The 16,930-nt window shown below is 39.5% G+C and overlaps 1 protein-coding gene across 1 annotated transcript in view; it reads left to right on the top strand.

The window, feature by feature from the left end:
• The window catches only part of RNF145 (ring finger protein 145), a 40,232-nt gene that overhangs the window by 5,425 nt on the left and 17,877 nt on the right, over window positions 1-16,930 (top strand). The window contains exons 2-3 of the mRNA XM_080353445.1: window positions 3,452-3,665; window positions 12,424-12,532. Of these exons, the coding sequence (XP_080209571.1) occupies window positions 3,482-3,665; window positions 12,424-12,532 (293 nt within the window). The 5' untranslated portion in view covers window positions 3,452-3,481. The remainder of the gene's footprint in view (window positions 1-3,451; window positions 3,666-12,423; window positions 12,533-16,930) is intronic.

The raw sequence follows: 16,930 nt of genomic DNA on the forward strand, positions 1-16,930 counted from the left end.
TTTTCTGCCTGTGATGTGATATATTTATATTTAAGTTGGTACATAAAGAACAGTGACACTGGTTTAAGTGGCATAATTCACAGCTTCAGTTGAAATGCTAAAATTTTATGCGATGGCAAAACCTCAGAAGGAAACTTCTGTTAAAGGGAAAATATGTCTTATCTTGGAGAGAGGTTTGTTTTTTGAGCTAATTGCTAATCTGTTCTGCTAATGGAAAGAGCTGGGACAGACTTGTGATAGTATTTCTGATTTTGTTTTCTTTTTTAAATTGTATTTTGCTAATTCTGCTGTTTTCTTTAAAGCTAACCAGGCATATGCTTTTGATAAAAAATGAGTATGTCAGGTGTGGGATGGAATTTTGGGAAGTACTGTGTTGTTAGAGAACAAAAATGTTTCGGTTATGGAAAATTTTTGAAAGCTGTTTTTGGTCCTGTAGCACAGCTGTGGTTGCACTCACTTAGCATGTGAAGTCTGAAGTTCTTCCTAAGACTGTTCTTTTTCTTGTCCTGATTTGGAAAAGGGAGATGTTTGAAATCGTGGGGAAAAAAAAAATTGTGGCACAAACTGGTCCTGTTCTTAAGTCCAGTTTTTGACTATGTACAACAGTGACCTATTTTTTCCTCATGTCTGAGCATCCAGCAACTCTTGTCATCATCATTTATCTAAAGGTTTTAGAGGTTTAATGTTGTGGTGGGTTTTTGTTTTTGTTTGTTTTTTGCACCAATCAAAATAATGCATTGTGAGAGCTCTTGACGATTTAATGAGCTTACAGCAATGGACTTTGTTGCTTCCCTGCATTATATTCTGTTAGAACTTGGCAGCAATTACAAATGAAGCTTTATTTAACACATCCGCATTTCTGGTGGAGTTAATTTTAAAGGGTTTCTTATTAGTGTTGGATGCTTTTTCAGTCAGAGACAGAATATGCTGTGGAGTTGCAGTGGCTGCTTCTCATCGCACATCCATGGCCACATAATGTGATGTTCAAAGTTTGTTTTAACAGAGTTTGAAATGTAGATTGTTTACTTAGATAATATGAATTCTGTACTTTTCAGTTCTCTTGCATTCTCAAATGTGCGTGTATGAAATTGGAAGGCAACATTTTTCAGCTCAGTTTTAATGTGCCGAACCTTAGTTAACTTTCATAATAAGGAGAAGTCCACAGAATTCTGCATTTGGAGTAATTAAGGAAACTGAAAGCTCAAGTCAAAATTTTCTTCTTGTCCTACGTGATTGGTTGTTGACTGGAAAAGGTTTCACAGTTGCGAGAATGTAGTTTGAAATCAGGTGTTTGTTGTGACTTTACGTGGGTATTTTTATGACAGAGTGAAAACCTGTAAGTCAGTTCTCACCCACCCCCAAGCCCTGCTCTACTTGCAGAAGTAACCTGGCAAACAAACAGGAGGCAGCTTCATTTCAGAGTTCTAATAAATTTTGCAAACTCGGCAAAACCAAAGAGTTTTGAAAATTCCAGGACATTTTAAATGTTTTGATATAAATTATTTGAGCTGTGTGGCTGTAGACTGTTCTGAGCATAGCCTTGTATATCAGTATGCAGCTTGGCAAAAACTCTGTGTAGCTCCCAACTTTTGTTTGTACAATACCACACATTTAAACTCCATCTTCTATTCACCCTAACTGTTGAACGCTGGTATTCTGTAGTAACTGCTTGGGCAATGGTTTTGGTTGTTCATTCTAAATAATTGTAGTCTTCTGGCTGACCTTTTAATTCATTTCAGGAAACATTGTGCAACGCTGGTGCTGCGTGGGATGCCCGAAGTGGCGGGGGGGGAAGGATGTGATGGCTTTGGGGTTTGCAGAGCTGCTGTAAGAGCCGCTCTGCCTGCCTTGATGGAACTTGCAAAGTTAGACTGTGGGCTCGGCAGCAACAAGCAGCAGCCCTGTAACCTGGGATTTACTGAGCCAGATCTCTGTTTTGATCTCTCCCGACTTCTTGAGCTGGATTAATTTTATGTCATCATGTCTCAACAAGTGTTAGTGTGGCTTTAGGTGAGCACATGAACTGTTAATGGTGGGCTCTTGGCCATGGCAACACAAAACTTCACAGGAGGCTATTTTGTGTGTGTGTGTGTCCATACAAGAAGGAAGATGTTTTTGGTTTTTGTATGTTAGCATAGTTTCATTTCATGCTGTACTTCCATGTTGGCTTAAAAGAGTAAAACTTGAACAACCACAGATATTTCTAAATTTTGCACAAGGACAATATGAATAAAGTCCTCTACAACTTTATTTGAAAAGTGCATTTTGAAGTGCGGATTTTTCTGTTTCTTTGGTCAGGATTCAGTTCTTTCAAATTGTCCCCCTAATAATTGGGATTCGGAGCCTTTTCTTAAGCCTGACCTCATTGGGAGATGGATTGTGCTACAGGTGATTTGTTTTACTTCTTTGAATGGCTGCCTCTGCATGAAAACTTGCTGGATCATCCCCACCTTGGCCTTGGATACTGCACTTGTCCAGTACAGTGTATATAATTGGTGGCTTACAAATAGCCTGGGGTGAATGCTGTTTAGGGTGGGCAAGTGGCCTGTGGTAAAACCGGCACATTTCATTTAGGAACAACTGTGAGGCTGAGCTGAAGGCTGTGCTCTGACAGGATGTGGAAACTGATCCTTTTGCTATTTAAAATGGTCCAGTTCATGACTTGATCTCTTTTGAGATGCTGTTGTAGACCAGAATTTTCTTCCTGTTTAAAAAAAGAAAAAGCACCCTTCACTGTCTTATATCACCTATCTTCTCTGATCACAAGCACCAATATTAAATTACCTTCTAGTACTCCAGAGTGAGGATATGGTCTTTTATTTGTATGATTCCTCGTGGTAAATTGCATTAAAATGAGTAGAATAGTTGCATTATTGGTCCTAGTCTTCAAAAGCCGCATCCCTCAAATTTCACAAATGTATAAATTCATAGAAGTTACCGAATACCATACATTGTTTTTTAAAAGCTTAGGTATTGGAAAATCATTTATTTCAATTTGCATTGGCAAAGTGGATCTGAAATGTTTTAAGAACTATTTTAGTTGGTGGTCATTTCATTTGAGAGGCGTAGTTAAGTGAAGGTAGTGTCTGAATTTTGTTTGCTTTCCAAAGCTTATTATGTCATTGGGGTATTTTGGCTGGGGTCTTGGCTGCTAAATTAGTGCAAATAAGAATAAAGGTTTATCCGGTGCACACTCTTTGACCATTTTGATGTCATTAATCTGCTCCTCCCTTTCCCATGTTACTGTATCACCGTGGAAATATTGCTAGCAAGTTGTCCTTTATAAAGCAGAAATAGAAGCTGTCCTGCATAGATCCGAATTTAACTCGGTTGATTCATTCAGTCATTTGTGGCCACCCAGGAAGCCCCATTCATATGGTCACAAAGCCTAATAGCTGTTTGTACAGTGAGATTGATCTGATTACTCTTCTCTGTCTTGTGCTATTTACAGTCTGCTGCCAGTTCACAGAAAGGGAAGAGAATGGCTGCAAAGGAGAAGTTGGAGGCAGTATTGAATGTGGCCCTAAGGGTCCCAAGCATCATGCTGTTGGATGTCTTGTACAGATGGGATGTCAGCTCATTCTTCCAGCAAATCCAGAGAAGTAGCCTGCACAACAACCCTCTCTTCCAGTACAAGTACTTGGCCCTCAATATGCATTATGTGGGTAAGTGTGCACGTATTCAAGAGAAAACACTACGGTAGTAAATACTGTTTGGTTTACTACAAGAATTTTAAGCATTTGGTAATAGCATGATGATATATTGATTACAACAAATGGTGCAATAATATAGTCATTACAGTTCTGCTTGAGGGACTATTTATGTTAGCAGCAGAGAAATCCTGTGCAGAGTCTTCTACTGAACTTTGGTATGTAGCCGTGATACGTAGCATAAATCTGGTGCCTGGAAACGTGATTGACACCCTGAGAGAATAGCACAGTGACTTTGGCCTGTGTCTGACTGGTGAAAAAGCTGCTGTCAAATGCCATGCAGACAAGAAGTAATGCAATTTATATCACTGGCATTAAAGAAGAGAGTAGGGAAACGGTTTCTTAGTTTGGATTGTGACCACAGCACCAGTTGCCTTTAACTGCTGCATGGATATGGCTCTTCAGTGTACAACCTTATGAACCACAGATACGCCGTGAGTGGATTAGAGCAGGTAACAAGTCCTCGTGTTACAGGCAAATGGACAAAATTTTTAACACAGCTCATGGAGCTGAGGTTTGAACCTTGGCCTGCAAGTCTAGCTCTGGAATGCTATATGTCTGCTTTTAGGAGATGAAAGGGTTGATCTTCTGGGACCTGTTCTCCAGATGGGTATGTGATTCATCTATGACTGCACATGGGGTTCATTAGGGATTGGATCCAGGCTGTTGAGGCTGAGAGCCACTGATGATCTGCAGGAGGACTGCCTAGTTTGGAGAGGAATGGCTAGCATATATTTTCTCACTCTGCAGTGTATTCTTCCTTGTAAATGGCTTTGGAGGATAAAGATGTACTGCAGTCAGCTAAAGGAAACACCGCCTTTCAGTTAAGTAGTTACTGGATTGTGGTTTTTTGAAGTAGCATATTCAGGTTTTTAATCCTGACTGCAGAAGTGCTGGCATGTGACCTGACTTTTTTAATTGATTAAATGTCTGTTGTCTGCAAATTATTTACTGCCATTAAAAACACTATACTCGTGCAATGTACTTTTAGTGCAAAAAACTGGTGTTGCAGTTCTGTGCCCTTTTCGTCTGTTTGTGGGAGAGAGTACTCATTTGTTGCTGATGAATGTGACTGATACAGGGCTGTGGTGACATGTAACTGCAGCTGGATTGCTCATGCACTTATATGCACACAAGTAGCTTTTAGGAATGAGTTATCAGAACAGTTTCTAATACAGAACTAACAGTTGTGCAATAGGCTATCCAGATGTCAGTGTGAAATTTCCAGCTGTGACACAGCCCCTCTTTACAGCCTTTTGATAACTTTGCCCTTGTTTAAGGTCCTTGAGATAACACCAATAAAAAGTGCTACAGAGAGGGTAGGTATTGTTACCAAAGTATTTCTCACCTGGATACTAAACCAGTGGATTCTGACTTGTGCTCCTCATACAAGTGATGCTTTTGTGCTGGTGCACAGTTACTCAGCAGTTGTTTTACTTCTCGCTTTAACAATATTGAGTGTCTGTACTATTACTGGTCCAACTGGTAATTGCTGATCAAGAGGGGCTTCTAAATCATCAAAATGTTTAGTGTTTTAAAGGTTTTCAGACAGTTTTCAGTGACAAAACTTTGCTAGTACTTCTAAAAGTTGATTTGTTTCAATTCCTTGGTTGTTTTTTTTTAAGCTGTGCCAGTGTGAGGATGGGCTAAATTAATTTGCATGCCTGCACAAGATTTTATATGGATTTAATTGCATCAGTTTACAGTATAACCTTAAATAAAATAGTGTATCAAAATATGTGAATTGGATTTGTAAGGAAAACAAAGTACTTTTTCCACTAGTTTGTGAAATTAAGCTTGTTTGAAGATATGTTGGGGGAAATTAACTGCCAGTGTGTGATTTAAATAACAGCTTACCAGGGGTATGCTTCAATGTGCTGATCTCTTTTATTTAGGAAAAAAAATTCCACTGTTCATATTTGCATTTAGGAAACACAGTATCAGCAAATGCTGTGGCAGCTTCGCAATATCAAACAATCACTGAGTTTCTTATATGGGTAGTGTAAGATTCCGTATCATGGAAGTGCTTCTAGCAGCTTAGGAAATTGGGTGCATCTGTCTTGGAGAAGTGCTCAAGGAATGGTTTGGTTAGAGAGCCATAAAAATCAATGAACTCTACCTATCTTGATGTAGTGAACATTTTCCCAGAGCTAAGAATGCAAAGTTGGAAATTTCCTCAGAACTGGGGGTTACCACGAGTATGTTTCTGTTTAAATACACTCTTTTTCTTCCATCAATTTGACTTAAAGTTTGAAAAGCCAGTTGTTTTTGATCAAGTGATGTATGTTAGTATGATTTGTGTTCCAGTTAGCAGTACTGGGAATGTAATAAAAGCCTCTAGGATGCAATTTGTCCTTTGATAGAACTTTCCCCTTTCATATCTTTTCATGAAACAGCCCTTATCTGCTTGAGTGAAGGAAAATATTCCGTCCTGATAACAACTCAACCACAAGTTCAACTGCGTGAAATGTAACTAAATACGCACAAAGCTGTGCAAACAGCAGAGATAAATTTGTGGTTAGAATTATTGAATGTAAACAGATTAATTTCGTACAGGAAAAATTGCAAAAGAGTTGTGTTTATGAACTTCTGAATTTACTGCCATGATGTTTGCCGACTGCTCTCTACTTTGGTCTGCCCACTTTTCTTTAAGCTCTTGTGTGTTAATGAGAAGATCTTTTTTTGGTTTGCTTTTTTGTGGTGCCCTTTCTCTTAAGGGGAAAGATTTAGTACTCTAATACAAACACAATAAGAAGTGCCATGTGAAGTTTCAGTGTGAGAAGCAGCAGTCAGTTCATTCCAGAAACAAATTTCCCAAAATTGTGAGAAGAGGATGCATGACTAAATGTGTGAATGTAATTAATGCATACAAAGATGAGATGCTGCTCAGAGTCAGCATCTCTGGCTTTGCTGTCCCATGTCTTCTGTCTCCCTCCTGCCAGCAGCATTTAGATAAATGGGTAGTAGAACTATTTTCTGAGTGTTACTATTTTAAGCTGTAGCTATTTTTAACCAACTTCAATTTTATGACATGGACTTGCTCTGTTTTCATATTCTTTTCTTGGATAAAATGCAGTGTATGCTGCAGTTGGTAGACACAGAAGAGGACAGAGAGCATGCCATGCTCAAAACATAGCATACCCTTTTTTCTCTTTCCAACTCTAGAGGCTGCCGATTCCTATCTGCTTCCTTGGTGGTGTAAGCTTCTACTAAGCAGCTTTTTCAGCATATGAGTATTTTCTGGTGACTTTTCTGTATAAAGCTGGTATCTCTCTTTGGCAACCTGAATCACTTTTTATTTAAAAAAAACAAGCCAACAGCAGCTTGCTTGAAAGGAGACACTTAAAATTTTGAGGTTCGATGAACTCTGAGTAACAGTCCAATGACAACATGGCAATTTGTGTTCATAATTTAGAATACATTGTGACTGTTTATATTTTTACAGCTCCACTTCATGTTCTTTTCTAGTCCTCTTCAAGTTCTCTGTGGTTGTAATTTGTGCCAGAATTCTCATCATTAGGTGTGCTCTATTAGAGGAACTACCTCTGAATCATATGATGGATCCAGAATCAGAAGTCCATTTTATTTGTTCAGACAACACTGCAGATCTCTGAAGGAACTTGGTTCTTGGATTATTTATACTTAGAGTGCCCAACCTGTTATGCATTTAAAAATTCAAGAAACAGCTGTTGAAACTGATGGTAGCCCCCCCCAGTAATGAGTAAATTGTTTTCTTGGCATTATTTTCACTGCGATGCGCAGATGTTGATAGCAGGATTTCTGATCTCTGTTTATAGTTGCACTGTGCCACGACTGGGTAAATACTCATTTCCTTGAGTGCAAGTATGTTTGAATGTGTGCTTTCTCAGTTTAGAACTAATTTATCAACATTTTCTGAAGGGCAAAATACTTGCCATGTTAGCTCCAAGCACAAAACTTCTTGGGGTGAATAACGTTTGTTTGGGCAGCTCTGGCTGAGCGGGAGCGTGAGGAAGAAATGTGCCTTGGCATTGCCATGCAAAAACATCATTCCCCATAAATACCATATATTTTATTAATATATCTCAGCTTACGCTGCCTTGCACAGGTGTTGAGTTAGCAGTGGTGAGACAGGCGGCATTTGGTTGAGAGATCACCCTTCAAAAGATGTATGTAGTGAGGATGTACAAGAGCTTTTTGGCTCTCCTTTTATGGAGCTTTAAAATAAGTGGCTGTTTGGGTTCCTTCTGTGCTTGAGCTGGCCTCCGGTGGAGAGCCCACAGAGCCTTCCTGGTGGCTTCTGCGTCTTGCCTTTAAGTACCGTGAGTGCTAGAATGTCTTTAAAAATCATCCACTCTTGAAATCTATGCTTTAGACATAGACAGTTTATTAAATCTCCATGTAAATTGTTGTGTAACCAGACTGATGACTGGTTATCCTGAGAATTGGACACACTGAAAAGAAAGGTGCCAATTGTTCTAATACTTCTACCATATCAAATACCGTCTTTCCAAAGTCTGTCTTGTGTTATTGGCCCATGTTGTGGCCAGATAGCTGTCTGAATAAATGGAAACGAGGACAGTCAGGGGTTGGGCTGAAATGAAATGAGCAGCTCAGTAGGAGTTTTGAGGAGTTTTGATGGGATTCTGTGGCTCATGACCTGCTGCTTCCCAGCAAGGTGCTTCTCAAGTCATTGTAAGATGGGCCCTTCACCCTCATAGGGTGTAGGTGAGTGGGAAGTTAGTGGCCCCCGACATAATTTCCTGGTAGAATCCAAGCAATTATGCTATTACTTTCTGGCACTCCAAAAGATGTTGTGGTTTTATTAAGAAATGTGAACTCTTTCCTGTGCAGAGTTCCCATTTTTAGACTAAACCTGCAGCAAACTTTGGGTATAATGTGAAGTGGGCAAAAGGGACCTGTAATCATGCAAATGAGCACTAAAATGTTTCATAAAGAGGATGGCTTGCAACTTTGATCATGCTCCAGAAGCCTCTGTTGTATGCAGCACGTCAATAAAACTTGGACACCCGAGCTGGGAAAGAGGTAACATGGGGTGAGAGGAGCTGGGGGACACCTTGGTGGTGGCACACAAATGGGGAGATGGCTGAAAGGCAAACTGTGAGCTCCTGCTGATGGTGATGATGAGCATTGCACAGTGAGAGGTTTCCATCTGGCTGAATCAACTGGTTGTAAATGAGGTCATGAGCTAGTTAATACATGTGTTCTTGTCTGGAAGCGTTTAACTCTTCTGCTTATTATTGTCTTAACAGCCTTATGTTCTTCACTGAGGCCTGAGTCTAGTATAACTGGATTTGAGCTTGTCTTCCATTTCTTCTGCAATGAAACAGTTTGGTAATGAATTATTTGCCTCTTTTTTTGGCAGAGGCATTGTCAATAAAAATGAGGTTGGTACCACTTTGGGAATAGGGCTTCTACAGCAAAAATGCAAATATTGCAGTGTGAAGTGTGTTGAAATCTCCCTCTTACCAAGTCACAAGAGGGAATTGTAAATAAGAGTGAAAGGGAACTACTTTAAGTGTCTCTCACTCTCTTCAAAATCTAACAATTAGGCCAAATGGCTGCTTCAAAGTGAACACTTAGATTCCAGCCCAGACTTGTGAGCAGTGGAGTTCATTGCTCAAGCCTCTGCAGTCACCTTGCCTGTCCTGTGCTGATTCCCTGGGCAGTGTTACAAGTGTCTGTGCTGTTTGGAAACTCTCTGTGTAAAAAGCACAGATGTGATCGTAATCTTCTCATCTCTTGATTTGTATTTGGACATTTTTTTCACTCCTTCAACTTATCCTGCTACATTTTGATTCAAGTTGGGATCATGTAGAGAAGAACTGAACTTCAGTCTCTTCTAAAATACTCCTGTGTAACATGGCTGTGTTGAAGTGCAGTTACTGCCCTCTAAAATGTCTTCTTTTTGCAGAAATTAGCCTAGCACCGCTCACGTACATCATCATGTGGCCAAGGAGCAGACTTTCATGTGATAGAATAAGGTGAAGAAGATGGCAGAGCTTAAATGCAGACACAGTAAACAGGTGTTCTTAGCCTATTTATAGAGTAATAGAGGAATAAAAGACTGCATAATAAACTCCATTTAGTTCTCCACTGGAGGTGAGTCATGGGCTACAGTGCGAAGCAAAGGTTTAGAGAGATTCAGCTCAGGTGGTGGAATGATACGTGGTTGTTTCACAGGAAGAATTGTCCATAACTAAGCAATTAAGGGAAGGTGGTAAGTGCGACAGGGACAAGGTGTTAAGAACATCAGATGGTGTCAGAGCTGCTGGAGCTGGCTTGTGATGCTTATGATGGGGTGTGGCAAACTAGTTAAATGTCTTCATGGAGATACTGCCGAGGAGTTCCTGCTCTTGTCGTTTGTGTATTTGGTAGAGGGAAAGCGATGGACAGAGAAGATGAATTCCATAAAATATGGGTGTCTGCTAAGAAAACTAATGGCATAGAATGTCTGTGTTGTATTAACTAGAAGCATGTTATACTGTATAAAACAGTTACTAGAAGGAAACTGTTGTAGTGCTGAGTTTCAGACTCAAAATAAAATAAATTAAAAAAAAAAAAAAAAGAAAAAGCTCAAAATAAAAATCACAGAATAGTTTGGGTTAAAAGGGACCTTCCAAGCTCATCCAGTGCCAGCCCTGCCATGAGCAGGGACAGCTTCACCAGCTCAAGTTGCTCAGAGCCCCATCCAGCCTGGCCTGGGATGTCTCCAGGAATGGTTCATCCACCACCTCTCTGGGCAACCTGGGACAGGGTTTCATCACCCTCAATTTAAAAAATTTCTTCCTTGTCTTTATTCTGAATCTATGCTGTTTTAATTGAAAACATTACCCCTTGTCCTGTCGCTACTGGCCATATTTAAAAACCTGTCCCCATATTTCTTATGTGACCCCTTTAAGCACTCAAAGGCTGCAATAAGGTCTTCTCGGACCCTTCTCTCCTCCAGGCTGAACAACCCCAGGCTCTCTCAGCCTGTCCTCATGGGAGACGTGTTCCAGCCCTCTGGTCATTTTTGTAAATGATCAAATGGATACTGTGCAGATACTGGTGATGGTGACTGGTATGATAACTTCATTTCTATCAAAGAAGCTATCAATTATTTCAGCCTTCAAAAAGGCACATCCTCAGACACATGTGCAATTTGTCACATCTACTTTATGAAAGTACCTGAAAAAGTACCTTTAAATACATAAATTGTGTATTTGTATTTTTAAAAAGGTAAGTAAACAGGCTTTTTCTATCATCACTCCTATAATCTATTGTATCTGAATCGATCTTTGCTTGACATACTGTGGGTCTGATGCCTTTTTCAGGAGCATGTTGTGAGTTACCTTCTTGAAGACCTAATGTTAGAGTTCAGAAAAAGCTTATTGAAGGTGGCAGGTATTAAGTAGCCTTGAAATACTTCTACGTACTGACTGGCTCTGAAATTGTATCTTTTTCAAGTATAGCAACATGCTGTGTTCACAAGCTGTTTTCTAGTAGCTGGTTGAGTGCTTTAATCTAGAGTTACATTATTTTTTTAAGTATTCTTTAAAAGCTCAAACTATGAATTAACTCAGTTAAAAAGGCTTTGCCCAGTGTTGCTGAATAGATGGATGAAACTTTAAATGTAATGTGACAAATATAGCTGTAAGTGTCAGGATAAGTTCTGCTATAGCATTTTGTTCTTAGCTGCAGGGAAGTTGTTCGCTGTTGCTGGGTTTTTTTTTTCCTAAATGGATTTCAGTGCCAGGCACCGAAACCTGACCTTCAGAAAAAGTGTGAGTGCACCGCGTTGTGATGGAGTGCTGGGAAATGAAGATTAGTAATGGCACCATGTGCTGCGGTTTTGACCTGCAATCTGTCTGGGAAAGAGACGGAGATGGACATGTGCCACCCAGTTGTGAAGTGGACTTCAAAGTACTGCTTTATTTAAGTATCCTAATGAGAGCAGATATGAGAAAAAGGATCTGCTTGTTGGAGAGGCTGCTGAGCAGCCAGGCTGTGGTCTTGAAGAGTAAAGCTGTATCTGCATCGTGTCTTTTTCCACAGTCTTACTAAACGCTAACAAGAAGTGAAGGAACTGGGGGTGTAAATGCCTACAAATCCCAGGCCGTGCCAAGGCTTGTCCTTGATTTATGTGACACTGATAGCTTGAATGGGATTTTATATTACTAATATGTAGAACAGCCTGTGTGTCCCCATCTCAAATTATGGGCATGCAAAGTGTGTTTAAATCATTAAGACAGAGTGGAAGAATTAAAATGTGCAATGCTGATCAGTGTGGAAAGGTGGTGTGTGTGTCCTTTGCTTGAAGAAAAGGAGTGTTTGCATCACTGGACGGAGTTTGTTGCATGGATCGGCGTTTTTCCTGCCACACTGAAACTGGCTTTCACTTGAAAGAGGAGGGAGGTCTAGGCCTGTTTCCCTGATGTTACATAGGTTATGTTAATTAAGTATTCTTAAAATACTGTGGATCAAGTCCATTTCTTGACATTGAGATGGAATCTTGCAGAATCTGGTAGAGCTGTTCCTGTTCGTGGAGAGAAAAAAAGTGTCAGGTTTGTTGTGTGCTTTGCTTTGTGATGTAGGTGCGTGAATTTTAGAACCAAATGAAAACAAAGGTGCTTAAAGAATCCTGGATAACTGGATTGTTAATTCATATTTTAAGAAATCTGGTATTGGGTAGTATTTTTTTTGAAATTCCAACCTGTGTTTTTTGTTACAGGTTACATCTTAAGTGTTGTGCTCCTGACTTTACCAAGGCAACACCTGGTTCAGCTTTACCTGTACTTTTTGACTGCACTGCTGCTTTATGCTGGGCACCAAATTTCCAGGTAAGAAGAAGTGGATTAACTTTGCTAGCTTGGTTTGGAAATTAGAAAAATAAATGGTATTTTGTTAATATCTTGTATAAATGGGAGACATCTGGTTTTATGGAAGCCTTTTTTTCTATGCCAGATACCTAAATATATCTTGCTGTTCTTTGTCTAGAAAAAGTTTATGGAATCAAATATGCAGTCAAGTAGTTCTGGTGTACTTTTATTGACTTAAAGGGAATTTTGAGCTACTTTTTCTGTGGAGTGTAATGTCCACTAATCTGAGGAGAGAAAAAACACTCACCACAAGACTAAAAGTGGCCTCTGATGTAGTAATCCAGGTTACTCAGTGGCTCAATGAATGTGTTTTCAACACTGCCGCATTTTGCAAAGCAGACAGGACGTTACTTTTAGTTTCCTGGCACCTAAGATAAGAGAGCAATGTGGACAATGGTAAAATTGAAGTAATAGTGGAACTCATTCTTAAATTAATCTTTGTGTAATATAATTTACAGTGAAAATGAAGACAGGCATTTTGGATGTAAAACGCAGAGCAAGAGGCTGGAGAACTGAGTTGGACCAGACAAAGTCAACCATCTTCATTTGTTTGGCTGCAGCTAAATCTGCTGAAAGCCAATGTAAACTCTCATACTGATAAGAGGTTTAATTGGAACCAAAGAGAGGGCCATCACATTAATGAATTTATATGGGGAGTTTTGAAAATATGGACTCAAGACTGATTTATTTTGGTGTCTGCTGGTGGGAAGCGTTTAAAAATGTGCTTTTGATTGATTTAAGTGAAGTAATAGGTTGGTTAACTCCTGCATCGAAATTGTTGCTCCAAAGCGTTTGCTGGAATATCTCTTTACTCGCAGTTCAGGGGAGTGTTAATGAAGGTTTTGTGGTGACTTGACGTATCACTGTTGTGGCTATCAGAGTTGCAGTTAATGATTTCCTGAATGTATCAGGGTGCAAGAGAGGAATTGTGGCCTCTTATTTCCTGGGGAGGAAGGAAAGAGAGGTTTTTATCATCCTTAGGGGAGGCTGGGGTTTTTATAGCTACAGTTTGTGAGTGTTTCTCATGGGCTTTAAGGCTTACTTATTACAAAAAGCAACCTGAATATTATTGAAGAACTTGTGTTAAAAATAACACTAGTAACAAATCCCCATCAGATACAGGGCTTTGGTCCAGAATGCTTGCAGCTGGAGATCTCTATGACATTCTGGATCTTTAAAGTTTTAAAAGAAAAGGAGATGGTCTGGATTTTGGTTGACACATTAAGGGATAGCACTGTGTTTGATTTTAATACCTTTTTTGCTTGTGTTTCTACATAATGCGAATAGTGATTTCTGTTTTGTGAGGTTTGGGACTTCACAGGCTTCATTGAAACACGTTAGATAAATATTGCTTGGACTGTTCAGTGTATTTCTACTAAGCTTTCTCTATTTGGTGCTTCTGGAGCGAGTTAATAAAGACTTTAATTAAATCTTGTGTCAACTGGCACCAAAAAATATATTTAATTAAAAGATGCCTTGGATTCAAATAGTCCAGCAGTATTCCCTAGCTATTTTGCAATGCAAATGTAGTTGCTGATGCTTCTAAGCGAGTTTACCCATCCCCTGGGTCGGAGGCTGCCTTGGTTTGAAGGCAACGCCATGCAAGGGGTTCCCAGCAGCGTTCCTGTCACCTGGGGAGTGACGCTTGCATTAGCTTTTCAAAATAATTTGTGTATCCCATTACTTCTCATATTGAAAATAGTAAAGTGTAACACAAAAATATTAGAGAAGCTATTCCTGTTATTGCTAAAGCTATCTCAATTCCAGCTGATGTTTCTATTTAGCAGCTTGAGCATAACAAAACACACAGCAGTCACATGTGCAAGCTACTCCTCTGTGTCGTTAATAATTCTGCTAACAGCTGAAAACTTGCAGTGGATTGCTTGCATGCACTACCAGTTGGGATGCTATTAAAAACAGATGAAGAGGTCTCATATTGAGGCCAGTTTGGTTAATGCAGATTATAGAACAAGACCAGAATCAGCTGGCACTTGTGACTCTGCAGTGTCCTGGAAATTCTGAGCTGCTGAAAGATTTCAGCTTTCAGTGTTTTTTTTTCCACCCCAGAAATAGCTTGTGGTTCAGCTGCAAGTTTGGGAATGAGAAGATCTGAATTTTATAGTTAGCTCTGACTTCAGACTTCCATGTCTATGTGACCTTGACAAGTCACCCAACTTCTTAAGCCTTTGTATCCTTATTTGCAGAAGTGGGAATTAACTCAATGTGTGAAGAATGATGAGCTTATGTTGGTGAACACTTGGGGAGTCCAAGAAGATGCTACATTTGTATGTAGCATGTTAACCTGGCAATTTGGGTGGAGATAATGTGCCATCTGTTTGTGGAAAAAGGAGAAGTCAGCTTTAAAAACAAAATCCTGCGGCTTCTGATGAGGAAAATGGATGGTGGTTTTATTTTATATGTAGCTGCACAAATGTCTTGCTTTGAAGGATCACACTTCCACATTTCCAGCAATAAAACTGGGGAAAACAAATGATGTATTTAGGCAGAAAAGAAATGATGCCATTAAACACACTGTTAATGCTAAAAATTGAATCTACATCGTTATCTTATTTCATGTTTTGCAGTTTTGTTACAATTGAATTCCAAGTGTTGAGCCCTGGCAGAGCTTAGAATGAGAAGATAGGGGGAGGTGGGGAGCGAGAGACTGAATTGTTTCTTGTGGATAGTCTTAAAATACACTTTTAATTCCAAGGTTGTCTGTAGACATTTAAAACCTATGAGAGTGTGTGTTTGTTGATAGCGGAGATTAATCAGCCAGAGTAAATGTCAGCAGTATGAGTCAATTAGGTCAGGTTACCATTGTGCCTTATGTCAGTCAATTACAAAGCGTATTTTTAATAACAGAAGACTTTCCTGCACTTTCAGTAACAGAAGTGATTGTGTGTGAAGCCCTGTATCTCTTTATCTTTTTAGAGCAATGTCAGTCATGGCTGGCAGAGAGTGGATGTTAGCAGTCCAGCAGTTTGATTAAATGAGGCTGGGAATGTGTCTGCAGAATGAACAGCAGGAAATCTGACCTCAGCTTTATTCTTACATCCTAATTTTCTGCAGTAATAACGCAGTTTCAGTCATTTTATTAACTAGTAAATAATGATTTTAGCATTCTTGTTTTCTTACATCGTTGCAGTAAAGTGAACAATTCTCAAATGTAAAAGCTGCAGCTTAATACAGCTTTAATTGATCAAAATTGAGTGCAGGCACTTGCTCTTCTCAGCATCTTGCGTGGCACTGCAGCTGTTCGAGGCATCATCTGATCCGTGTCTGTGCCAAAAGATCCCGTGTTTGTACTGGTAATAAGAGAATCATTGCTTTGACTTCCTTTATTCAGACATCATCTACAAATACTGTTTAAAAAATTTAGGAGATTGTAAAACATTGCTTCTCCAAGCTGGTAGGCCTAAAACTCAGTTAATGAGAGTTACTTAAAGAATTAAGCCGAGTACAGACCTCTGTGCAGGTGACCGAATCAGATCGACAACAGCATGAAATGCAGCTTGAAGGAATTTGGGTCGTCTCCAGGCACGTTCCTGGTGTTGAAGAAGCAACTGTAAGTGCAGTTTTTTGGTATGGCTTAGCTAAGTTGTATAAGGTCATCTTGCTACAGTTGGTATCATGGGTGATTTTGTAACCTGGTTCCTAACGGCTATAGAAAAAAACTTGATGTCTTCACTGCTTTCCTTTTGGCAGTTTAGAAATAACCATTTTTACCCCCATTTCGAAAATGGAGTGTGGTATTGCTAATACAAAAAACCATCTTCAGCATGTTGCAGATGGTGTTATTTTTTTCTCCCTTTGTAACTCTCACGGATTATCCTGTTATGTGTTGCTCATGTTTTCAGAAGGTGCTTTCTGCAGGTCCATATGAAATAAGTAAAAATACCCAACTTTGTCCCATGGATTACATCTGTATAGGTGTTAGAAGGTGGAAAAAACCCTTGTGCTTAGCAATACCCTTATAACAAGGGGGAAAGTTCTACCTAGAATCAGTTGTCCTAGGTACCTTTTCAGTCCTCATATGTTTTTAATTGCAGGTTACAGTATAAAGAACCCATTTCAACATACCTCCTGTATACTATGACACTTGAGAAGCTGCAGCAAGTAGGCAGGGCTGTCAGCTATGAAGAACAGGCTTTGAAGTGTTTGTTTTAGTACTTTGAGATTTATGTCTTGAATTCCAGAGATTTTTCACAAATGAAAATGTGAATACTTCAGCTTGGGGTCGCAAGCTAGTACTAGAAGAAGGGTGTATCTCCATATTTCTGGGGAGAAGTGAACGCTTCCAGTAGCACTGAGTTGCATTTTTAGTTTTGCTGCACTGAAATTAAAAAAAACCCCACA

Source organism: Nesoenas mayeri (assembly GCF_963082525.1).
Source record: "Nesoenas mayeri genome assembly, chromosome: 14".
Taxonomy (NCBI): Eukaryota; Metazoa; Chordata; class Aves; order Columbiformes; family Columbidae; genus Nesoenas; species Nesoenas mayeri.